This window comes from Balaenoptera borealis (genome assembly GCF_965194805.1).
Source record: "Balaenoptera borealis genome assembly, chromosome: 1".
Classification (NCBI taxonomy): Eukaryota; Metazoa; Chordata; class Mammalia; order Artiodactyla; family Balaenopteridae; genus Balaenoptera; species Balaenoptera borealis.
In genome coordinates this window covers 15644245-15670286 of record NC_138860.1, presented here as the reverse complement: position 1 = coordinate 15670286, position 26042 = coordinate 15644245, and the positions used below count along the sequence as shown (strand labels likewise).

Here is a 26042-nt window from a genome sequence, read left to right as displayed (position 1 = left end):
TCTTTCTCTCTGACATCAAGCAAAGTAAGAAATAGTGCCTTTTGAATAGGAGATTTCCTTTAATTACATTGGGGAAGTGATAATGGTAGGTATTGCATGTTTAATGTAATGTTCTGGATGCCCCTTTTTCTTTCCTTTTTTTTTTTTTTCCCCTTCACAGCCACCTCATCTTGAGCAGAAATAAAAGGTTCAAGGCTTGTCAGCATCAGTTTATAGATAGCTGTTTAAAAATAATGAGATATTGGGTATTGTAAGGCTCAGAGCCGTCTTGCCAAGACCCATTTATTTCTATTCACCTTTTGTCAGAATTGCAGACAGAAGACATTCAATTAAAACTTGTCACCTGTTGCAGATGACCTAATTTGTACTTGTATGTGTCATAGATTAGGGCTCCATGCTTCAGATGAAGCAACTGGACCCCTGGTGGAATAATATTTTCCCTGCAAAATATTTTGTAAACTATGTCTTTTTCAGTTTTCTATGATTTTGATTTCGGCTCTCAGCCAGATTATAAATTTAGCACATACGCCTCAGAACCAGCCAAGAGCAGTGAATCACACCTTGAAAAAAAAGAAGGAGAGACTTCTTTGTGGCTATGTCCTGTGCACAGAAACCTACAAATATATTTTGGATGCAGCTTGAATCTGAAACAGAGGGAAGCCTTTGTAATTTCCTATGCAAGCCTCACATGTTTAATAGTCCAGATAGCTACCAAGAGACCAAAATGAAAGACTTCCCTTTGCTAATTGTTAATTCATCTGTAGAGCAAGGAAGCTTTAATGTGAGTCCTGGCTTTTATCTCTTTTAGTGACTGAGGACTCAGTTAAAAAAAAAAAAAAAGCCCGCCTAATGGATATGCATTTTCTCTCCCTGTGTGATTTTTCCCTTTTATTTCAGCAGATCTTATAGTGCTTCCACATGCAACCAAGCTATTTCCAAAGTTCCTGAATTGTTGTCATGCTATTTCAGCGGAAGTAAATGTAACCATTCGTCAAGGTGTCTAACTGAAAAGCCACCATCGGGGTCTCCTTCTAAACTGTAAAACTCAGCCAGAATGTTGCTTTGCCTCCATGGCCCTGGCAAAACAGTCCTTGTCTTATTTCAGTGACATTTTAAAGAGGAACAGGGAGCAAGGAAATGAATATCTTTGGGTCCCTGCCTCAAGAGAAAAGCAGACTGACTGAATCTTTTTTATCATTTTTGGTTTGCCCACAGTCTCATAGCTATAAACTTCTTCTAAGTGGAGACGCTTTATAGAGTCATAGATGCAAAATGCCTAGCCCTTCAGCGGAGTAAAAGTATTCCTCTCTCCTCGTGCTAGTTCATCATTCTGCCTTGCTCTTTGCATGCACCCCCTATCAGGGTGCGAGTATTGTTTACCGCAGTAATTGGGTTTTATCTGCCCGTGCTTCTGCTTTTGGAGTCTATACCACATGCTCTTTCCCAAAAATAGAATTTGATGACAGAGAAGCAGTATAAACATAGTGTTGTAAAATGGGATAATAATAGCACCTGCTTCATAGGATTGCTGTAAGTGTTAAATGTGTTCATGTACATAAAAGAATTAACCCATTGCCTGGAATAGAAGCAGCTCTCAATAACCAATGGGTGTTTTGGTTGATTCCAAGACACTTCGTACAGAGATTAAGTCATTCCACTATCAATGAAGACATTGCTTGTTCAGGAGATGCAGATATCAGGAGTCAAAAGTTTGCTGAGATAGGAAGAAAGGAACGAAATCATGAAGCCATGTTGAACAGTATCACTGTCTATTTTGAGAAAGGGCAATAACAGTAAGAGAAGATAACTAGGGCTTGGTGTGTTTTATTGTCTCTCATGATCCTCCAGAATTTAATATGGTTAGATTCTCCCTGGAGTATTTGCGTCAATGTACAAATAATTTTCACTCATCCCTTTACTGGGGTACCTATAAATATGCACAAATACTGTAGGTAAAGCTGGTACTCTCTGTAAGGATGCTGTTACGAGGAAAAATCCCATCACAGGCTGCCACTAAAATTCTCGCCACTGTGTCTTGATTCTGCCGATCTGCCTTTGCTTCCTTTCCTACAGCCCCTCAAAGGGATTTTCTCCACCCTCTGTTTATGATGGTTCCCTCACAGAAATCTCAGGCAAATTCAAGGGCGCTTCTAGGTACTTCTTTTCCTGAACGGAAAGAGCCGGATTCCCTTCCGCAGCAAAGGGAGCCGCAGTACCAGAGACATCGTGGAGGAGAACGTTCCCACCTTCTTCACCTTCCTGCGTCATAAGTTTTACTTTCCCAGGCTGCTCCTCATCCTCAATTACAAGTTGTGTTGGATAACATTTAAATAATCCAACTATTTATTTAGTAGTCATTAAAGTCACTAATCTTTTAAAATATTATTTCACTATCTTTTAAAAAATTATCATTACTTTAATATGACTATTTGCATCTTTCTTAAGTATTCCAGGGGTCTATGTAATTAACGTTTTTAGCAAACCTTTGTTTAAGAACAACGTTATAAAAAGGCTTGTCTTTAATATAACGAAGTAGGCTAGGATAGCCTTGTGTAATTCTCTGAAGGGGAGATTTTTTTATTATCCTATGAAATGACTTTGTGCTATTAAAAATGTGAAAAATACTTTTGTCTTTGGACTATATAATATTGTAAAAATTTGCATTTGGGCATAAAATGTAGACTTAAAATTAGCTGACCTAAGAAGGCCTTGTGCTGAACTGTTTTACTTCTTTTGGCATTTATGTGCCTCATAGCGGTTTTTGTTGTTTTGTTTTTTTTCCTTCTTGCCCTATTCCTGCTTCCTCAATTTTGTGAATTCTGACAACTTATGAGATTTGTGATTCCCTTGTGGCAATGTAGGCACATGCAGTATTTGATAGAAAAAGCGATGTGAAGCGTTCTGTTTGGTAGGTAATGTCAACTATTAAAATTTTTTATTTAAAAAACGAAAGGGGTAATGGCAGTCTCCACATGAATAGAAAATCCAGTTGCCTTAATTAACTTCAAATCCTGTCAAACATTGAACATTGTGGGTATCTTATTTACTGGGAGAAATCTTCTTTTTAAACTTTTTCAAAAATGGTTTATAAGTGGAGTCCAAATAGAAGTTGTTTGTATTTAAGATTGTAAAGATGTAGAGAGACAGGCTTTGCCACTGTAAATGGAAATATTTGGATTAGATTGATGTTTGTTTATGGTAAATCTGGATTTTCCAGGTCCTGATGGTAAATACTGTTGTTGTTTTTTGTTTGTTTCTGCTGAAAATAGAGACTTTTAAATGAAATGTATTAGGTTAATTGGATAATTATCAATTCTCTACTTAACTTTGTATTGTGTGTTTCTAGCTAAACTCAGAGATGGCATTTTTCTTTTTCATAGACTTTGGGTTAGTTTCTGTATCTGTTCTAAAATAAACTCTAAATGATATTATTAGTGACAGGGATGAGCAGCAAATAGAATGGGATACCAAATATTTCTGTAATCACTTAGACATCAAATAATGTCATTATTTCGGTTTTATCCTTTGTATTATCTTACCATTCAATCATACCTCAAATGTGTTTACCTACAGAATTGAGGCAGGGTAGACTCATACTCCATGGGGGTAGATTTTCAATAAATGATCACGATGCAAAATATATTTCAATAAATAATATAGTAATATTTCAACAAAATAATGATATAATGGCAATTTCCTTGGGATTTTAAGGTTTATAAGATATTTAATAATGCATTTGTATAATATCCAAGTATATTAGTATATTAGTATAATATCCAAATATATTAGTACCTTATATTAATATAATTGGGTCATTAAAGCAAAACACCAGGGAGGTTATTGTCTTAATATCCATCTTATATTTGGAAAAGCAAACAGGTTAAGGAACTCAACAAAATTTACAGAGCTTGTTAATGAAAGAGCCAGAAAGAAACCATTCTGATTTGCAAACTATGCCTTACTTTTTTCCATGTTCTTCATATAATATTTAGGAATAAATTATTATATTATTACAGTTGGAAACATTTTTCTGGAAAAACTTTAAAACTAGAAATATACTGAAAATAGACTTATTTATTTATTTATTTTTTGGCGTATAGTTGCTTTACACTGCTGTGTCAGTTTCTGGTGTACAGCAAAGTGAATCAGCCATACATATACATATATCCCCTCTTTTTTGGATTTCCTTCCCATTTAGGTCACCACAGAGCACCAAGTAGAGTTCCCTGTGCTATAGAGTAGGGTCTCATTAGTTATCTATTTTATACATAGTAGGGTATATATGTGAAAATAGACTTCTTAATGATATCTGTATAGTATTGTTTTATCAGACCCTTTAAAATAACATTATTAAAGTTTCAGTGCATATATTATTATGACTCAGATGAATACATCTGTTTATTTTCAAAGATGTACAAATAAAGAAGCTGGGTCCACATGTTTGAACACATACTTTGGGCTGATTTAACTTTGAGACCTATGTCACTTGTGTATTTCCGTGTTATATGATTGTCCTTGGGGGAAAAAAAAACTGGTTTTACTGACTATGTTTTTTCTCCAACAGAACTGAATAAATTGATGAATAATTTTAGTATGATGTAGAAGTAGTTGCAGGTGTGTTACTAGGATTTGAGTTCAGACATTTCACTGAGTATGAAGTCAGCTAAACTAAATCATTATCATTATCATCATATCACTAGAAGATGCATAAAAAGAAGATTTTCCAGATTTTGAAAAGAGATTAAAAGCAGTATAAATATTTTTTACTTGAAATTGTTGATATTTGACTACTTTTAACCCCCTAAAATGGGAATAAAAATTTCACATAAAAGTTATTATGATCTTTTAAAATATATCGACTCTAGAAATTTTTACCATTAATTGTTATCTAAACTTGGCAGGAACAATTTTTCTGTATATTGACTGCCCATCAACTTTTGCTACATAATTGTATTAATTATTAATTATGTAGTATTAATATCTAATATTTTCCCTCTACAGTCATCTACTGAATACCATATACATAAAGTTATAAATCATAAAAGAATGCTTTGTCCAACTGATCTTTATTTTAGGAAGTAAAGAAAGCGTTAAATGATGGCTTTGGTAAAAAAGTACTTGAATATTTAGAAACTGGATAGATATGTAGATGGTATGGATGGATGGATGGATAGATAGTAGTTTATCTACCCACACACTGAAAGGAGGTGAGGGGGAGGGAAGAAAGCGAGAAGAAGAGGGAAAAGGAGAAAGAGAAAGCGAGAATGAACATAAGAGTGAGAACACTCCTTTAGATTTTGGAGGAGCACGTAAAAATAATATGAATATTTCAGTAATTCATTGTTCAAAGTTGAAAGGAAATGCATAGTAATAAAATTATTTCACAGTATTTAAAGGATCTATTCCTACAAATACAAAAAATATCCCATAATGCATAATAAAAATTCTGTCAATCAAGTATATGTATTTTTTTCTTCATGATGTTTAATAACTAGTTTTCAGTGTTGCACTTCTCCCATAACTTGGGCCAGTTGGCTAAGCTGATTGGTGGCTTTAGTGTGATATAACTGTGTCAGAATTGTTTCCAGCCAAGACCTTGAATCCAATCTTTCAGCCACGATCCTCTTCCATAGGCCTTCAGGATGGACGAAATCCATTGTCAGAAACTCACCAGCTCTGACTCCTGTGTTGGAAAATACATAGTGTATTGTTCAGTATTTGGGCATGTGAGGCTATATTGCTCATGGTGAACTCATGCCCTGACAGACACCAAAAGCAAATTTTGGAGTCTACAAACCTAATTGAGATGCATTCTGTGAACTTTCTTGGTTTTTTTTTTTTTAATTTTTAAAATTTTTATTGGAGTATAGTTGATTTACAGTGTTGAATTAGTTCTGTGGTACAGCAAAGTAAGTCAGTTATGCATATACATATATCCACTCTTTTTTAGATTCTTTTCTCATACAGATCATTACACAGTACTGAGTAGAGTTTCCTGTTCTGTACAGTAGGTCCTTGTTGATTATCTGTTTTATATATAGTAGTGTGTGTATGTCAGGCTTTCTTGGTTCTAACAATTTCAGAGTTATTTTTAAATGTTTCCTCCTTTTATTAGCCTTCGTCTGTCATTGTCTTTCTCTCTCTCTGTTTGTTTCATCCTGCCTTCTCTTCACACCTCTAATCATCACATTAATGTTCACATTGTGTTGGAGCTGGATGCCAAATGTGTTATGATACCACTTTTAGTTATATATGCTTTTAATTTTCTAAACTCTTATAATGAAAAATTTAAAATTCTTATGATGAAACAAATTTGAATGGATCTCAGATGAGCAGACAAAATGCGACCACATTATATAAACTGGAAAAATATCTTGGAGAAAGAAAGAAATGAAAAAAGACAAAACATGACTAAAGGGGGGGAAAAGGGGGAAGGTGTTAAACTTTAGTAAATTAAATATAGACACAATAAAAATAGAACATTAGAAATTAGATAAACGAAGGAATGGAACTCTAGGCGCAAAATTGCTCTAAAAGCAGCAGTCAAGAAATGTTTCTTCATGACTCACAAGCACTCTATTTTCATTGAATACTTAGAGACTGTACCTAAGCTCTTTGTTTTTTGATATTTGTTTGTCTAAACCTACTTACTTGCTCTTGAAGTTGTCTCCTGATATCACTTAAACTCTGCTCTGATGTTTCAGTTTGACATTTCAGGGTTTATCTAGAACCAAGTGTATGTTTGTGTGTATCACTAAAAGGAAATCAACTCTTAAAGTAGTAATATTAAGATAATATGAAAAGTTATATTTTTCTTTAGCTCATGGATTGATAGTCATCTTTAACATATGAGTATATATTCACCTTCAGGATTCACATAGAAATACATCAGCCTTTCCCAAACTGTTTCATATAATTCAGTTACACCACAACTCACCTGTTCCACGTGATACTAACAAATGTTCCCAAAACAGGATCCTTGGTTAAATTGGTTTGCAAAACATTGCATAGGCTGTATCTCCCTCGGAGAGTTTTGAGAGTTAGTTGCATGTTAAAGGCTCTGAGAGGGCCTTCAGTAAAATAACAATACTGAGGATACTGTTAAACCAAATCTATCTTCTGAACAGTTTGAGAAATACCAAAATATGTACAATGAATTACTTGGTTGTGAATTTATTAATGGATAATGTTAATACTGTCTTATCAATTAAGGTACAATATAAGACCACAAAGCGAATCTCATCTCTCTCTTACTTCCAAGTAATCTTCTCTTTATTTGATAAAGATTTATAAGTTTCTGTCCTAAACTTTACAATTACAGACTGGAAACCACGTTATTAACAAGCACCCTCCCCACTGCCCCATGTAAATGAAACATTTCTTTCTTTTTAATCCCTTTCTTTCCCTTTTGCCCCTTTCCTTAATGTTATAGATCCACTGCCAGCAAAACCTCCGTGAATCTTGACCCAGTCCATCACTCATGGGGAAATAGTATTACTAAATGCCAGTCTACTTTTGCCTACTTTCTAGCTTCACGCTTCATCTCTGCCCTCCTAACAAATCCCTTCTTCACCATTCTAGCCTCCTGAATTCTTTCAGGAATCTCCTCCTTCTGACCTGCGTTCAGTCCAGACCTGCTTTCAGTTTTCTCTCACTTGAAGGAAAATACAAACGTGTGCCAGAATGTAAGGAACATGCTCCTTCTGAGACATGTTGACTTAGAACAGGGAACGATCCTTGCGTCTCATCTTGTGTAGTGGGGTTCCAGCTCTCTACAACATGTAGGGGTTTTCAACTCAATTCAGTTCCACAGGTCCACGTGGAGTCCTCTGATAGACCGGGGTGGATTGAACAGCTCTGGGTCTACTGATCTACTCAAGCCCACACATTGAGCTTTCAGGGGTGACTGATGAAGAGGATACACATTGCCAATGTCTTTAATTTGAGAAACTGTGTTAGCACCAAATTCCAGTTTCTTTGTATTAATTCTCAAGGAAAGGTGCCTTTCCTTTGGTATGTAGATGACTCTGATGGCCTTGCCTAAATGTCTTTCAGCTTGGTCTCTCTGCCAGGTTTGGTTTCCAACCTGTGGCAGTCTTGGTTTAGCCATCGCTTTTTTACATTCCTCTACTTCCCCTGGACCCTTCTGCAATCTACTCTCTGTTTACTTAGCACTCTTGGATGATACTCTCTATGTATTTGATTGGTCTCAAAGATAGTTACCTCAACAGTAAGGAAGCGCCTGTCTTTCCCCACAGGAGTGCGTCTTGACAGAGTACGTGGAGGTCGGCAGAAGTACAAGCGCAGAATAGATGCGGAGAACAGCCCATACCTGAACCCTCAGTTGGTTCAGCCAGCCAAAAAGCCATGTAAGTACAGCAGACATGTCTGGCTTTCCAGCACATGACATCCTCCCAGCTGGCTCTAGGTACATCAGTTTTGGCATGCCCATTCCTACTGACTCCAACGAGACTTCTCTTTGTTGGCGGGGGTGGGGAGATGTGGCTTTATTCCCAAGGATTGCCTTTGAAGGGCAACAACAACTCAGCTAATTATCTTTTTTTCCTATGGTTTTCTCCCCCTCTACCTTTTTTCACCTAGTCATTTTGTGGAAGCGTAAGCATACCAAGGCATAGCTTATATAGTGCGAATTTTACATTTACGGGTTATCTTTATTTTCAGAGGTACATAAAATGGATCGTACCATGATCATTAGTTCATTGGAGCTGTTAGTTTCAGATTTCACAAGAAAGTGATTTTTGTAGTTTTCACTAGCTAAATGAGTTTGTTCAACCTCCCAATGAAAATACATTAGGAGCCTCATTAATTTAGAGCTATAGAAGGTTAACACACTCGCTAGCAATAGATTAAAACAAGGATGGGCCCTACTGATAACAAGCATAGGTTGGTGGTTCCATTTCAGATGCCCTTATGGGCATTATGAAGTGTTTTTTTTAAAAGCCCATGGTTTGATAATGCCTGGCTGCAATTTGAAACGATGGTAGGTATGTAGCTAAAATGCAAACCCCATTCTCTTTGTCATTAGCTAAAAAGAGCTAGAATATAGATTGAGGCAGTTAACTGTGTTCCAGTTTCTGAAAAATCAGTTCATGGCTGTAGTGCAAAAGGGCTAACATTTTAGGATGTTTATGCATAGAGTTTATACGAGGCACTGAAAGTGCTTTGGTGGAAACAATTCTCACATTTAGCTGTCTCTGTCTCAGAAGACACAACCAGCCCTCACCAGAGGAAGTTGCAGCTATAGCAGTTCTAGAAAAGACATGGGTAATTTCTGATCTGCTTTCAAGGGAAGAGAAAAAGTGTCCTCTTCTCATTCAGATTCTCCAGGAGGGGTCGCTGTTATGCATCATCCGTGTGAGCATATGGGCATCTGTTAAATACATAAAACAGACCCTGAACTGTAAATGAAAGGACATTTTAGCTATGTCAAAGGAAAAAACAACCAGTTTTACATAAAATTAAAGCTTAAGTGAACATATGGCATGGTTTCCTTTTGCCTTTCCAAAAAACATTATGTTGATTATACCTTGAATTGTCCAATCTGGCATCTTCTCCTCAGCCTGCATAAGCTGTTTGGCATTCTGCAAATACAATCTAGGACTGCATTAAGCAGATTTTGCACATTAGAATAAAAAAAATTTCTGATAATACAATAAAATGCAATAAACACTCATGTTTAATTTCATTAGAGGTTTCGTTTTCCTGGATTCACTAATATCCAGACTGGCCATTTCTCATTCATTTTATACGAAGTCGACTGACACCATTGATGATATCCTCTACCGAGAGAAAAATGAGCACCAGCCCATTCGTAAGTCCACAGGATGGATAAAGAAACATCTATGGTTTTCGGCGGAAACCTGAGAAATGGGGAAGAGGCTTGTCAAGTACCTTTAAGAAGATTACAGCAATTTCAATGAGCTCCATTTGTCTGAGATAAAAGAGGACTCCTAATAAATCATTACTCATTATCTTAAGGCCTCTGTGTTAATTTTCCTTAGTCTATCCAATTAGTGTATTTTGGTAACAAACATTTATAAAACTTAATTTTCAGATCCTGTCAGAGACTAGGCATGGGCTTTGCTCAGAAAGTGTCTGGGGGAGATTTCTGGAGCCTGACTGATTGTTTGTGTACTACAAAAGCCCAAGAATGAAAATTGGGTTCTATTGATTCTAATTAGGGAAACATTAAATAAGATTCACCTAGAAACAGTGCTGCCGGCTATTCCATTTTCTGAATGATAGGAATTTCTAAGCTTCCACCAAATTTCTCTCACCCCCTCCAGTCAAGTATCCAGTGGCTTGGGTAAAACAGGTTGCATTTTCCCTGTACTAAAAGAACTCGAATCACGATTTCCTTCCGTTACATTTTTGTACCCTTTATTACTGCATTTTCTTCTAATCCTGAGGATCTAGTAGTTGCTGACAGGTTTTGCTGCATTGTCAGAGCAATGAAAGTGGAAACTTCCAAGCGTAGCTAAAAAACAGGGTGTTGTTTCGATAGCATATACGAGAAACAAATGTCATTCTCTTCAGATCCTACAAATTAAAAAAAAAAAGAATCTATTTGATTTTAATTTCTTTTCTAGAAAATATGATATTTGGGAATACTTCCTCCCAAATCTGTATTTTTAATTTGATAATAATTGAATATTACTGCCATTGAATGGTTATCTGTTGATAATTTGAAGTGAACAGAATTCATGTGGCAGTCATAGTAGTAAAAATTTTAAACTCTATCAAAAAACTACTAATTATAGCTTGGATAAGTATCCTTGTTATGTTGTTACAGCAGACAAAAAAAGAACTATGTTTTCAATTCTAAGGTATATGAAGTCTTTTCATTTTGAGTTAAAAAAGTTAAAAATGTATAGGGAAAGGCAAATGGTCTAGTAAACGTAGAGGAACCTTTGACTTGGCTCACAAAGATCCCATTTAATACCCTAGTTTTCTAGAGTAATAGGACACAGACGTTGAAATATCTGAGTTTATTCTTACCTATTTGTATTTCCTCACTTAGAAGAAAGTATCAAATCTAAAGCTACATGTAGAAATTGAAAATGGGGCCAACAAGAAAAATCATTCCGTTAGCAAGGCTTTATAACCCCTTCCATAAACTCTCACATGGCCCTGAGCGATAAAACACATTTGATGTGATGCTTTCCATTTGTCTCTAGTGTTTATTTTATGAAGGATTTTAAAAACATATATCACAAATTTCAGACAGATAAATCTGAGCCAGAGAATGAGCTAAAGACAACAGATGAAAATAGAGGATTAAAGTATTAGACGCTCCAAAGTGGAAATACGGTCACATTTAAGTTGGAGTATTTTTCTGGAAACTGACATTGGCTATATTTGGAAGATGGGCTGGGTATGTGGGGAGGGGGAGAAAGGCAAGACCTTCATATTGAATGCATCCCACTGAGACAGAGTTATACAGTCAGTAATTCACCCTGGCAGAAGGGCTCTGACCTTTGCTCCTCTTTAAAGGAATTAGGACAGTTAATGACTTTCATGCCCATTATGTCTATGGGCAGTAGGAGTTCTTTGCCTCCTACATTATGTTCTATATTTCAATGGTTTATATGGATATTTATTTTAAAGCTGTTGTATGCTATTTAATCTGCTTCCCCAGATCCCACCTAAGAATCAAAGAGCAGACCCAGAAAGCATCTAACTTCTCTTATCTGTTTGCTATAAAAAATTTCATTGCAGGACAGATGCTTCATTCCAGCAAAGGCAGATAAAACCAAGAAGAAACAAAGAACTATTACAACTGCTATGGGTTTTCCAGAACACTGTTTAGTATATATATGTTGAACCGTAAATGGAATATTTGGGGTTGATTATAGGTGTTTGAGGGATTTTTTTGCTTTGTTTTTTGTTTTTGCTCAAAATACCACCTAGTTTAGAACGTGCGAAAGAGGGATGATACTACTAGTGATCTTGTAGTGCTCTGGTCTGATTCTGCAGATAACAAGATTGTCTCACATTTATTGGTGGCTGAACCGGAGAAGATCTATGCCATGCCTGACCCTACTGTTCCCGACAGTGACATCAAAGCCCTCACTACACTGTGCGACTTGGCCGATCGAGAATTGGTGGTTATCATTGGATGGGCGAAGCATATTCCAGGTACCTTTTCTGAAATGAAAAAGAAAAGTTTGCCATTAATTCCCTAGGCTTTATATGTTGATTTAGGCAAATTCACAATTTTCTCATTAGGATTTTTAAATTTTATTTATTTATTTTAATTTACTTTTTTTATTTGTATTTTTTTAATTAATTGATTGTTCTTGGCCACACTGCACGGCTTGTGAGAACTTAGTTCCCCAACCAGGGATTGAACCCGAACCATCGGCAGTGAAAGCGCAGAGTCTCAACCACTGGACCACCGGGGAATTCCCGTTCATTAGGATTTTTTTAAACCTTTACATTTGTTTTTGTCATACTTAATTTAGTGCTTTCTTGGTCCTAATAGAATCATATGCCATTTTTATAACTGTACCATCTTGAATGCTTGTTAATTATTTTTTCGCATATGAAGGTACTATTGCCAACCTAAGATAAAGAGAATATAACTTGTTAAAATATTTCCTTATTCTTTTAAAAAGTCCGAGTTTTCTCCTGAGGAAATACTTCTGTTTTTCCTTTTCACTTTAAATAAATGTTTATGAATTGGGGGCTTTAAGGCAGACAGCCTGGGTATAAGTCCTGCCTGGCCTGCCAATGGGACAACTTCCTGAACTTACTCTATCTTACCTTCCTAAACTCTAAATAAAGCTATAATATCGTAATAAAAAAAAGTTTTTGTCAGGAGTAGTCTAGATAGCTTTTTTCCTTTTAAAAATCACTTATTTTGTGGTTCGTAGTGGCGATTTATACTGAATTGTTTTTCATATTTGCATATTGCTTTGGTTTACAATTAGATATTTACCATGAATTTATACATAAATTATGAAAATAAATGTTCAATTGACATTGTAAATATTCTCATATGGTGACTTAAAAGTAGTATTTCAGGTTTTTTTTTAAATATTTATTTATTTATTTATGTGATTGCGCTGGGTCTTAGTTGTGGCAGGCGGGCTCCTTAGTTGTGGCATGCGAACTCTTAGTTGCAGCATGCATTTGGGATCTAGTTCCCTGACCAGGGATCGAACCCAGTCCCCCTGCGTCGGGAGTGCAGAGTCTTATCCACTGCGCCCCCCAGGGAAGTCCCAAAAGTAGTATTTTAAAGTATCCAATTATTTTTCTCTCCAGACCTGTCCTTAGATCAGTGAACATATACCTCATCACAAGGTTTAAGAATTTTAGTAGTCTACCTGAATTATTGTTTGTTTGAGCTTTGATCTTCAAATAGTTTACAAACAAATTTTTGGACAATGAGCCATGTTTCTTTGGTACAGTGAACTTACTTCTGTCTCCTTAAACTAGTTTGTCTTTATGCTTTGAATGCTACAGTAATTTCTTTAATCAAATTGATGGAAGTCCCTTTCCCAGGCCACACTGAAACCAATTTATTGGTCATGATACGCCAGCTATGTTGCTAACAGTCGTAACGAACTGTCAGGCGATATCGCAGTGAAGCTAATTTGAAGTCATTAGGTGTGCAGCGTTCAGGCGACAATTTGTTACAGTGCTTGGGAACACAGCTGACATTTCTGAATGGCTTTGTTCACTGCAGTTCTAGATGAGGCCAAGCAAATTGTAAACTAATTTAAACATCACTCTGTATTATACCAGCTACTTTGTCTTACACTGTTTGCTAATAAAGCACCCCAAATTAAGTCAAAACTAGTTAAATAGGTGAGCTGGAGTGTATTCTTTAAGAGATACCTCCACAAGGGTCACTACGTCTAAAAGAAAGATGAGAATTTGATTGTGTGGATAGCTGATTTGCATTTGGATTGTAATCATTCTATAAGGTTTTTAGAAAAAGCAAAAAAAATAGAAATAGAATATGCTAAAAGATGGTAAGACATTGGAAGCTGTAGCAGTGGAAACAGCCAGAATTTGCCTAAACAGTGTATGAAAACTTTTCTGGAAGGAAAGTGTTATGAAGGGTTTTAGAAAGAAACAAAACTAAGATTTGTTGAAGTGTCCACAGATAACTTTTAAAAATAATCAATATATATTATATCATTTACATTTATCCACACACACATGTACACAGACTTACATACTCACAGATTTAAAATAACATTATTCTAACCCAGGGTTTCTCAGTCTTGACGCAACTGTTGTTTGGAACCAGATAATCTTTTGTTATGGGGCCTGTCCTGTTCCTTGTAGGGTATTTATCAACATCCTTGGTTTCTACCTGTTAGCATCCTTGAGTTGTAACAAACAAAAATGTCTTCACACATTGCCAGATGTCCTCTTGGGGGGCAAAATCATGCCCCTCTTCCCCGGTTGAGACCCATTGTTCTAACCCAGGAATCAGATATTATTATCCTTAATTCAAAGATAGGGAGATCTGGGGCAGAGAGAGGTAAAAACACTTGGACAAGTTCACAAATGTATCCAGAGCCTTCAAAGCCCACATTCAACATTGCTTCCTGGAATAGAATCAGGATAGTTTAGTCCCCCAGTTGACTACCTTTGAAAGAATTATTTCAAAATTAAAATGATAGTGTTATGAATAGCAACAGCATAAAAGGCTATGTCACTCTGACTCCAAACCGCCCATTATTTCAGAGAATTCTGCCCAAGTTCTCCCTGAATTAAGAAATTTGTTAAGCCCATATTTTGTTATTGTACAGACGTTCCATAATAACGATCAAGAAAAGTCAACCAACTCCTTCTGCGGCTCTCTGGTGAGGAAAAGTCAGTGATAAATTTGTGGGTCCAGTTGTGTATCTAAGTAGAAATGTCAGCTTACAGAGGAACTTGTCACAGTAAAGGGGCTCTGGTGACCTTTGTGAAGACAGTAACTTTAAATAACTATGAGTAACAGCATTTCCAGTGGTGGAAACAATTGCTATACGATTATGTGTTCAGTCTTAAGCTGAGGCTTAGAATTGGTAGGGGCTGACGTTATTCTCTCTCCCCAGCAAATGCCAGAGGAGGTTACTTTGCAGTGATGATTCACAGCTCTGGTTTCCGTGATACCCGGAGGGTGCTTTAAATAATTGCAAGGAGTATCTTGGCTTTTCAGAGAGGGATTAGCAAAACACGAATTCACTGAAATGCTTTTAAATTTCATAACAGTAAGTGTGCCATGCAGTGTTTGGAGGTAGAAGTAAAAGATGCTGTGATACCAGCGTGCTGGTCTATATACCCGGGTTCAGGGAGCCTGGGCACGGCAGCAACATGGAGCGTGGGATGGGGAGGGGGTAAAGCCAAAGAGAATATAAAGATTAAAGTCTCATTTCTGCCTTGATAAAAGTAAAAATGTGTTTTTGATACCATGACCTAGTCCTCATAACCGGGGTCAGAGCTGGAATTAAAGCCAAATCAGAACTGAAATTTCACCTGTCTTAATCTTCACTTCAAAATTGCTTTTTTTTTTTTAAATGCTTCTGTTAAAACTAAAGTGAAATCTTTTTTTAAAATATACTAAAATCCAAGCCTTTGCTCTCTTTATGCTGCTCTCAGTTTGTGGAATCTCACACACACACACACACACACACACACATAGACACACACACTTTTTAAAAATTAAGTTTAGCATATAAGATCAGATCAGTAGCCTTTCTGCACTCCTGGGAAGGTACTTTTGTATACTTGCTTTTGCTACATAAAAAAGTGACAAATTCAACAAAAGAAAATACTGAAGAAGAATACATAGGGAGTGGGGTTTTTTTTATCAGTAAATAGAATTAGTTGACTTACTTTAATAAATCACATAAATGGAAAGTGTGTTGTTCTGAAACATGACCATACTTTATCTCTAGAAGCAAAAAGATCACAAGGGCTTTAGAAAATGCTTGACTTTAGTTGAAGGAGCATAAGGGCACCAGAACAGATGATGGTGCCCTAATAGCCCTTTTTAAGAATGACAGGGCCCCACCATTAGCATCCTTTTATATCCTTGGAAATTGCTCATGCCTCGCTTTTCTGGTTCCTATCTGCCTGACTCTTTTTTATTTCTCTTTCAATTTCGTCCGCGCTCGGATAAGCGCACGCTAACACAATATGATTGAGCTGTAAAACGGACCGCTGTCGCCTCTAATCTCTTTTATGTAGATACGGAGGTCCTGCACACTCCACTTCATTCTCTCTCCATTGTTGGCCTTTTTTAGAATGGGCTGCCAAGTAATGGAGGCTCCGTCAAATATTAGAGCTAGGTTTCACAGGGTGTGATAAGACGATTATCAGCCCAGCAGTCAGATCTATTATTGTTCTTTGTGGTTGATTAAAATATTATTTTGTACTGTAACTTTGTTAGCAAAATGCAGAATGTGCTTCGTCAGATGGTGCTTAAAAAAGCATCACCCATATTAGCTGACCTATATAAGTGGCTTAAATATATTTATGGATCTTGCCAGACGGATGACTCTAAGAGAAAGATATTTGAACAATTCAGTGAATGAATGTATTTTAGAAGTTGTTTTTTCCTTTATCACATATGGCAGATTATTAGGTGGGCTTGTTTATTTTTGACATGACAGATCAAACAATTACCTGCTGAAGAAGGAGAACTCCATTCAAGTTTGGAGCCTCTTAGTGACATTTTTAAAACAGGAAAAAAAAACAAAACAAACCTATAGTTTTTCTTCATACCAAATGAAGGCAGGAAATGTTAAGCTCAAAAAAGAAAACCACACTAGGAAGAGATGTGCTAAAACAGTCTTTATGTATAATTATTCACGTAAGAAACAGAAGTCTAAAGTATAGAAAACAGTATTCTCCATTTATTCTGAAACATTTTTTCTAAAACATTCACTTAGGAAAATGAATTAAAAATTGCTCAGCGAGTTGGCTTTTTCTAGTTTTCTCAACAGAAGTATTTAGAATTTTCTATAAATGACAGAAATCTCTAAAGAACATGGATAAACTATTTCTACATTAGGATATAAATTTTGTGAGAGAATACCCAAGAATATTTTGAACTAATATTTATGGCTAATGATAGTGTTTAAAGATATATATTTATTGTTCTAATGCATTTTACGTAGAGATCAATTTTTTAGATTGCATCATTCCCTAGGCAAAGTTGTGAAGGTTTTGTTTTTTAACTGCCCATTACTTATCTTAAACTGCTGGCACCATTACATGATTATATGTGAAAAAGCACAAAAAATTGTGGTGGAAATAATTACTATAAGATTATGTTTCCATTTGTAACACCAGGTAAGTTGTCATGTGTATATGCATGTTATTATGGTTTCACATGCAGGAAACGGCATAGTTAACTAAGAGAGGTATGTTATATATAAAAAGGACCTAATATGCTGTTTCGTTTCTATATCATTGGCACTTGAAAAATGTACTATTGATTAGTTGATTAAAAATATGCACAGCACAAAACTATTAATTGGCTCTGAGGCTCCGCCCTCCACCCCATTGTATACCTGAATTTACGCGTAGTTGTAATTTCTACTTTGCTACGAATGAATTAAAGCGATTACAGCTCTTTTCTCAGGATTAACTTTTCTTATATGCATGTAACTTAATGATTTCAGAACTGTGAAGTCGTTGAGTCTTTTAGTTAAGTGGAGAAATTTTAAATTTAAGATCCAATGCCTTGGCACTTAGTAAGACTATTTAAATTATAACTATATTCAATTATCAGATAGTTAGAAGTTATGTTTAATGTACCTGGTAGTTGTATACCTGTGTACCAGTAGTTGTGGTTTATAAAAGGTAGAATAATTCTGAAAGTAAAATCAGAAAACCTGAGCTGTATAGAGTTGAGTAATATTTTGTAAGTTATGTAATTGGTCTAGCTATTAGTTATATTGTGAAAATCAAATGAGGAAAAAAAACACACATGCAAATTATACACATATGCATAATTAATTTGCAAATTATAAAGAATGATCTAAAAATGTAAAATATTCAGTGTTCATTTTAGTGCCTAAGAGATTGTACATAGATTGTCATTTTATTGTAATTAGAGCCAAGGGATCCAAAAAGTCAGTATTCATAAGAGCTATTTCAAAAAATATTCAGAACAAACATCCATTATAATAGAAAGGGAGGGAAAGGTTATTTAACCAAGAGGATCCCTGTATGGATATTGCCATCATTCTGTCCTAGGTAAGCAGGACCGTTAGCTTCTAAATAGTCAAGTTCGTCCTCCTCGGCCATACCTAAAATAACTGAATGTTTATCAGTTTCTGAAGTCACAATTGTGATATGGAGAAAGGAACAAGTTGAAAACTATGTTGTGAAAAAGATAATCTGAAAGATCCCCTAGAGACTTGTTCATTTTCTGCAGCTACCCTTGCTAGAAAGGAGAAACACCAACAAAGAAGGTTTGAGGTTTCCCAGACAGATGAGGTTTCCCAGACAGAGACCCGGTTCAAGAGACACCCCCAAATGTTATTAAAGATACTCACAAAGACCTCTTCCTCACCACTCGGTGCCATTTTCTGTGACCTGATGCACAGTGCTGTCACCATGCTGAATTACCTGTGCTCACGTAACCTCTGTCCCAGTATTCTGGTCCATTACTAGGTATCCCCCAAATATATTTGCCATCCATTCATCGTCATGCCATTGTGTACCTCTGATCAGCGAGGAATCATAATTTCATAGCAGTCGTGAATACAATTTAAGTATCTGAGTGTCTGCTATGGACCTAATACTATGCTAGGTACTGTGGGGCTTATTAAAGCTACAGGTGACCTGATCTCCACCCTGAATCATGGATCTGTGTCTGCATAAATATCTATGCATACATGTGTGCATTGATATGTGGTAATCTTCTTTTTGGGGGGATTAAGCTTTCAATACAAAAACAACTAACATCGGTAGAGTTTATTATTGTTTACAAAGGACTTTCATGAACTTTTACTTGATGTCCGTAACAATTCGGTTGTATAATTCTTATTATCCCCTAGAGTGAAGAAGTTTGATTCACACTGTTAGTAATGTTACTTGAACCATAGAATATTTAACTTAAATGACTTTTTACCGGTAGCTTCAGTAGGTCTTTCTCCCCTATCCTCCTCTACTTCCCCGTACATTTTTTGTCATTTGTTCTAGATTACCTACCTGCCTTTCATACAAGTTTAGGCAAATGGAACATATTTGCCCTATCTTTAAATTTTGTCTCTACATTTATAAAATGAAAGGAGAATTGAATCAAAGAGGAAATGTATGACACACCTTTAAAATCAATAAAAATCAAGGTGTTTGATTGATAGTGCGTCCTTTATATCCCTGATCACAAATTTTAACGAAACAAGGTGATCACTGGGTAGCTACTCAGCTGAATGGTTGGAAAAGTTTTTAAATGATTGGTTGCTAAAATTGAAGGCTCTTCCTCCCCAGCTCTGTTTGGATTCACTGGGTTGAAGATTTCTCTATTCATCAAGCCCTAAAAGATGGTATCATTTTCAGGCAAGTAATTGTAATCGTGAAACTCTTTTGAATGCTAAGGTGACAGGATGAGTCTCATCATTCGGTTTACTATATATATCAGAAGGCTGAACAAGCCTACAATCTACCTGAGGGTTATCAAAATATTGACATCCCATAGACCTGGCCCAACTCATATCTTTCTGTTCTGGAATTCTGTTTGTTCATAGAGCTGTTACTTCTGACTTTTAGGTTCTTCTCAAGGCTACTTGATGAGTTCAAGAGAGAAAGACTTCTGTGTCTTGTGAAAAGAATTCTATATGGAAGCTGATTTAATTAGCATAACCCATATATGCTTAAATGCTTCATGAAAATCTTTTTCCACCTCTAAAAGAAGAATTGGAGGGAGAAGTTTAAATGTGATGCTGGTGTGTTTTGTTTCTCCCTCTGCTCCTCTTTGACCCTCTCTCCATCCCTAATCCCACCTCCCTCCCGTGGGCTGGTCACACGTTTTCCCCTGCGTCCCCCTTGCTCTGCCTCAGCCAATCTCCAAATGAATGCATGTCTATCGTGGCCTTGGCTTTGGCACTCTGGATATATTGATTAATAGTTGCCCTAAGCTCCTTTTAGCAAATCAAATTTTCACTTTTAGCAAGGATTTCGCCTCTGATTTATTCAGCAAAGTGAAATGCACTAAATTGACTTTGACATTCAGGGAAAATGGCTGAAAAACAAAGAGCAGAGGAAAGAGATATAAATTGTGTGGCAGCTGGAGACTTCAAGCATCCGAGGAACAGTTTTCTGTGGAATATAGAGTAATTTGAAAGCACACAGAGAAGTGGTTTCTTCAAAAAAAATGAAAAAAATGCTGAGTTTTCTTTTTGAAAGAGGGTGTAAGTATTACTCAGCTGAAGTCAGAATTTCTGGTACAATGCATTATATTTTGTAGATAAAAATAGCTGCGTAATCCAAGATTGCCTATATCTAAATGAGTTTATGAAAGCTAGGACATAACCTAATTACACTGGAAAAAAGAAATAGTCAAGTCATCCCACACGAAATAGAATAGTTAATTTGAAAATGTAAGTGCTGTGTAGTAGTGTGTGTGTGTGTGTGTGTGTGTGTGTGTGTGTGTGTGTGTGTGTTGTAAAGAATGGAGCTTTTTCATCACCATTAAAAGAATTTGAAATAATTTTGGATCACAAGCCTCAGAAAAGCCATGTAACTTTGCTCTTCTGTTTGCCTTTTTCCCAAGAACGTCTACCTTGGCTGTATTCTTTAATGTGATTAAGTCAGCCTACTTCCTTGTTAGACCAAGGTTCAGTGAATTAGTGACCATCAGGTTCAAGATACAAAGTGTGGTTTTTTTTGTTTTGTTTTGTTTTTAATTTTATTTACTTATTTATTTATTTTTGGCTGTGTTGGGTCTTCGTTTCTGTGTGAGGGCTTTCCCTAGTTGCGACAAGTGGGGGCCACTCTTCATCACGGTGCGCGGGCCTCTCGCTATCGCGGTAAAGTGTGGTTTTGATGCATAAAAAGAAATGGTGCTGATGTAGATGAAGCAAAGAGGAAAGGGGGTTGAACTGAATTCACTGTGGACACTTGGGGAGGAATGAAAGGTGTGAGGACTATCGAGGAGTAGTTTTGATATTGCGGATCTCGTAGACTGTTGAATTGCCTCTGCCGAGAGGGGTGGAAGGAGAAGGGGGAGGGGAAATCTACAGAAGGAATTTGCTGTTCATTTACCTTTTTGCTCTTCCATGTGAATTTTCCTTATTAACCAAAGTCAGGGTCCACATAGTCCAGGCACTGCCCTCCCTTTAACTATACTTTTTCATTATTCTCTTTCTTTTCATTTTCAACAAATCAGTGTCCAAAGTGACCCAAGCCATCCACATCAGTGGCATCTTACCAGTCAGATAATATTTTAACGGTATACCAAACATGTCCACAGGCATATGATTTCCCTAAAGTCAAGCTGCTTCCTCCCCAATTCAGGCCACTTTTCAACCTTCATAAATGATTCTTAGAAGAACCCAATTAGGAGAATGTATTTAACCTGCTAAAAATCCCTTTAATTGACCAAACTTTCTAAGAAGCTTACGGTATATGATAAACAGATATAATACCTCCATTTGTTTATAAATACCTTGATATTTCTCTTAAGAAAAAAAATTTCTTGGTTTTTCCCAGAAAAAAAACAACTATGATTTTCTCAGTAGCAATCAACCACTTTTATTTTTTATTTTTGCCACGTTATATATTTTTTTCCTCCACCAAGAATCAGGAATGACGTACAAAGTACACAAACCCCAAGTCAAAGGGATATTCGGCTTTTATTTTATACTTGGATCTCTTAATGTGAAGTTCAGTGCTATTATTATATGAGTTAAAAGTACTAATGCATCGTAATTTAGTTAAAGAGAAACATATAATGGGTAAATACCACCTCTTGGTAATTCTAAGCTCTAGAGTCAGTTCAACTTAGTTCATCCCACAATTTTACATGTCTGCATTTAACCACAGAACTTTGCTTCCAATAAGGAAATTATATTTCCATTGCCAGAATGGGCAATTAAGTTCTCACTACATATTGTTAATATTATAAAATCAAGAAGGGGAAAGGACCAGTTTCTTCCACTGGATTCAGATTAAGCCAGTGGATGACTGGCCGTCCAGGTCAGCAGCACAGCCTGTATGGATTTAGAGAGTCATCGGAGCCCAATTAAACACCGTAATTCCAGGGGTGACTCTGAAGAGCAGCTCCCTCCTCTCTGGATGAAGGGGGCTTCACACCTGCTTAACCTACATTAGGGAAGGATTAATTACCTGAAGTGCTGGGCCCCCTCAGCCAGTCAGCATGTTTGTGGCAGGGCACATGGTAGCCTGGGCTGAGGAGGGAGAGAGGGAGAAGGAGCAGCTGCGGGTTCAAGGAAGGACTGATCCCTCCTGACATGGTCAGCACTTTAGGAAAAAAAATAGTCCAGCTATACTTAATCTGGTGATTTTCTGTGTCATGGCAGAGCCCAGTCTGCAATGCAGACTTGTAAACGTAAAAGAGGAATACCCTCCCGAAGGTCCTTTCAACTGTGCATATTACTCAGATTAACCTTTTGTGGAGAAACATGGAATCTCTACTTAAACATTTCAGATTTATTTCTGTGAGTGGCTGTGATATTGAAGCAAAGTGCTGTATGATAGATTTTCCCAAAGTTTAAAAAATATGCTTGCTTACTCAGAAACATGCCTCCGGGAAGTTTTATGACACTCTTTTAAAAATAAATGGAAGGATATCGAATATAGATCTCTTTCTTTAAAAATTAATTCTTGGATGATAGAACCAGAATGAACCTTAGAATTCTATTGCTAGAACTTCGCATTTTAAGAGGAAGTAGTATGTTGCAGTGGGTAGTGTACCATACTTGGAGTTAGAGACCATGGTTCAAATTCTGATATTGCTTCGTGCCATGAACTAAGTTTGCTTATATATAAGATGGGGATCATAATAATAAAGTGACCAACTTGATAGGTTACTGGGACAATTCAGTGAGTTAATGTATGTAAAGTGCCCAATCCAATCTTTTAATTGCTAAGTGTTCAGTAAATGTTAAATGCCTTTACTTGCACATTCACTTACAGATAAAAACGTTGAAGACCAGGAAAACTGAATGACTTACCCAAGGTCACGAGCTACTCAGGACATAGTTGAGACTAAAACTCAGTCATGTAACAGTTGAGCACTGTTGATATTTATCATCGTCACCACCAGTTTTTCAGAAAAGAGTATACATTCTTATGCATAGTATTAAATATTAGCATGTTATCCTCTTTATTCTATATTATACCACATTATATTACATTATATATAAACATGCATATATTTATATGGACAGCATAGTTTTTGAAGATAGACCAGTAGTGAAAATGTTATAGAAAAGTTATTTTGGTATATTTTAAGTTGTGCACTCCAAATTATAAGCAATACACCCATCTTTCTTTTGTTATTCTTTGATATAGCTTGGGTACAATATCTGGATATATCAGATCAAACCCCTTTCTGAAGAATTATTAATCTAAAGGTATAGCTCAGAACCTTTCTGTTTCACGCAGGGGAATATAGTAGAGAGAATTCCTTCACTGAGGCTTGAGGTTGGGAAACATAGCCAACAGCTTAAAGTGGCCAAGAGTTTCTCAATGGAGGATCTTGATACAGAGCTAAGTGTCTAGATAACATAAAGACAAAGTAACAGGAATACATGAGGTGCACCTTATTTATAAAGCATCTCTGAATACTTGCTATGTAAATATATGTGATGCTATCTTTGAAGACAATGTCTCTGACAGATCAGTGTATAACGTTTGATTAAAATTAGCTTGTAGATGATCCATGGATTTTAATTAACCTGGTCAGTTATCCAACCCAGTATACTCAGTGAGGATTTTAGGTTTTCACAACTCTGTATGTGCCATGAAAGTCTAAGTCAAATTTCCAAGGCAATTTTTTACAGTTCGAATAGAATTATTTATTATTTAATGTGAATCTGACCATACTATATTCTTGTAGTTGAATAAATTTCATATGGGCTGAAGATGGATGATGTGGTTATCTTTGAAACATCAACTATGATCATTTTTGAGATATCTGAATATGGTAATAGGTTCTCTAAATTCGATTTGACATTTTTTGCACACTTTGTAATATTCAATTCCCCAACAGAAATACCGTGTGTAATATATTTTTGTAGCAAGCTAATACCTATTCACTCATACACTGAACAAAAAATATATATTAAAAGCCTACTCTATGGTAGGCCTTATACTAAAGTTCCGTTTTAGGGAGACTGTCTCTGTCATTATTATATGACTTTGAGGCATAGATGATCTATTATCAAAACACTTTTTGAATTTTTATCTCAAGAATGGTTGCTTTGCAGCTCACTCAGGATCATGGTTTCTATTTTTCCGTCATACACATACTCAAGAGTCTTGAAGAAATGCTTTGAGAATGATCAAAGTCAGGTGTCAACCACACCTCCTGGTCCAGTATTTCAGAGTTTCCCACTCTGTAGCTCCCCTCCCTGTATTCTGGATATCAGTGATATTCTAGGGAATAAACTGAGGGCCAGCAGCTGCCTGACAGGGTTATTATGCTCTTTTCAAACCATGTATGTGTGGTTGTTCTGAACCCACTTGGATTTTACGTGGTTAAACTATCTCAGAAACAGAGTCTCTTTATGAATAGAGGCCTGCTTACTGCATGAGGGAAGATGGCAGTATTTTTTACTTTAAGGAAAGGTTCTTCATTTGCTTTGAAGAGATATTAAGAATATGGGAATAGAGAGCTGATTACAGCGAGAGATTTTCTCAGGATTGTTAAGGTCGTGTGGCATCTCCTGCCATTAACTTTTGTTCTCGCCTGCAACAGCACAGTTCAGGGGTGTGGGCTCCATGCTGCATCTGTACTTGGCTTGTTATCCTCTTATCAAGCTCTTAGCATCCCTTTGTTTATTTGAGACGACAGGAAGACGGTGTAAAGGCTGCTTAGTCAGGGATATCAGCCTTGTTGGCAGGGGAGTGATTGCCAGTTGAAAAACAAGGCATTATTGCTCATTTTTTCCCTCTTATTAGTTTGATTACATTTGCAAATCAAATCAATCCATCAGACATGATCAGGCCTCGTCCGCATTTTAAGGAATAGTAATCTCCGTCTAATAAGATGCAAATGTGTCACATCGGTAAGTAACCAATAAATCATCGTCTTGTCTTTGGCAATCATTAAATATCAGAACCAACAGTCAATTTTTAGTATTTTCAATTTGCGATATGCCGCTGGAATATAAAGATAGATGGACGTAATTACACAAACCAAACACTATTTCAGTTCATTCCAGACAGCAAATTTAGTGGAAGGTATAACTGGCTTGTCATCACACTACATTATTCCTAGCGGTTCATGCAAAGTTCACAGACGAGCTTCAAATGGACATTGCTTTTTTTCAACTTCTAGCAACGTCCGTACAATGGCAATCAAACTTTGACGTAAGGACTTGCGTTGACTTCCGCGTGGCTGTTACAGTCAGATGCCAGCATGACAGGAAACATATGCTCTCTCCCGTCAGGCACTGGTGGCAGTGCCAGCTCCAATCTTCTAGATTTTCGATTAAAAAGAAAATGAACTCACGAATATGGAAATAAAGGAAAACAAAAACAGCCAAGAACTCTTCAGATGATTTATACCACCCACATCTCTTTGGACAGTTTCCCTCAGGGGGAGAAAGTGGACAAAAACTTTATTTTTCTCAGTTTCACATCTTTAGAGCCTCTCTGTTTGGGCAATGTATTCTTTTCACCTAAGCCGTTCTTTGTGAAGATATGCATGTTTGCAGCGCCCTGATATGATCCAGGAAGAAAGAGTGTGTTGATTTGGGGCACAATAGGGAAATGTCGAGATATATATATAGATATATCTAGATATATCTATATATATATGTATATATAAAATGTTATAATTCAAAGGACAAGAAATGAACTTGTTTGGATGGAAT

The 26042-nt window shown here is 36.4% G+C and overlaps 1 protein-coding gene and 1 long non-coding RNA gene across 13 annotated transcripts in view; one reads left to right on the top strand and one right to left on the bottom strand.

The window, feature by feature from the left end:
- The window catches only part of ESRRG (estrogen related receptor gamma), a 636910-nt gene that overhangs the window by 564904 nt on the left and 45964 nt on the right, over positions 1-26042 (top strand). For all 12 annotated transcript variants that reach the window (XM_082394904.1, XM_082394907.1, XM_082394897.1 and 9 more), the window contains 2 exons: positions 8259-8369; positions 11998-12159. In XM_082394904.1, coding sequence (XP_082251030.1) covers positions 8259-8369; positions 11998-12159 — 273 coding nt within the window. The remainder of the gene's footprint in view (positions 1-8258; positions 8370-11997; positions 12160-26042) is intronic.
- Positions 9680-12154, bottom strand: LOC309630533. Its single transcript, XR_014245736.1, has 2 exons — positions 12016-12154; positions 9680-9881 (listed from the first exon to the last, which is right to left on the bottom strand). It is a non-coding gene; the product is annotated as an uncharacterized lncRNA (long non-coding RNA).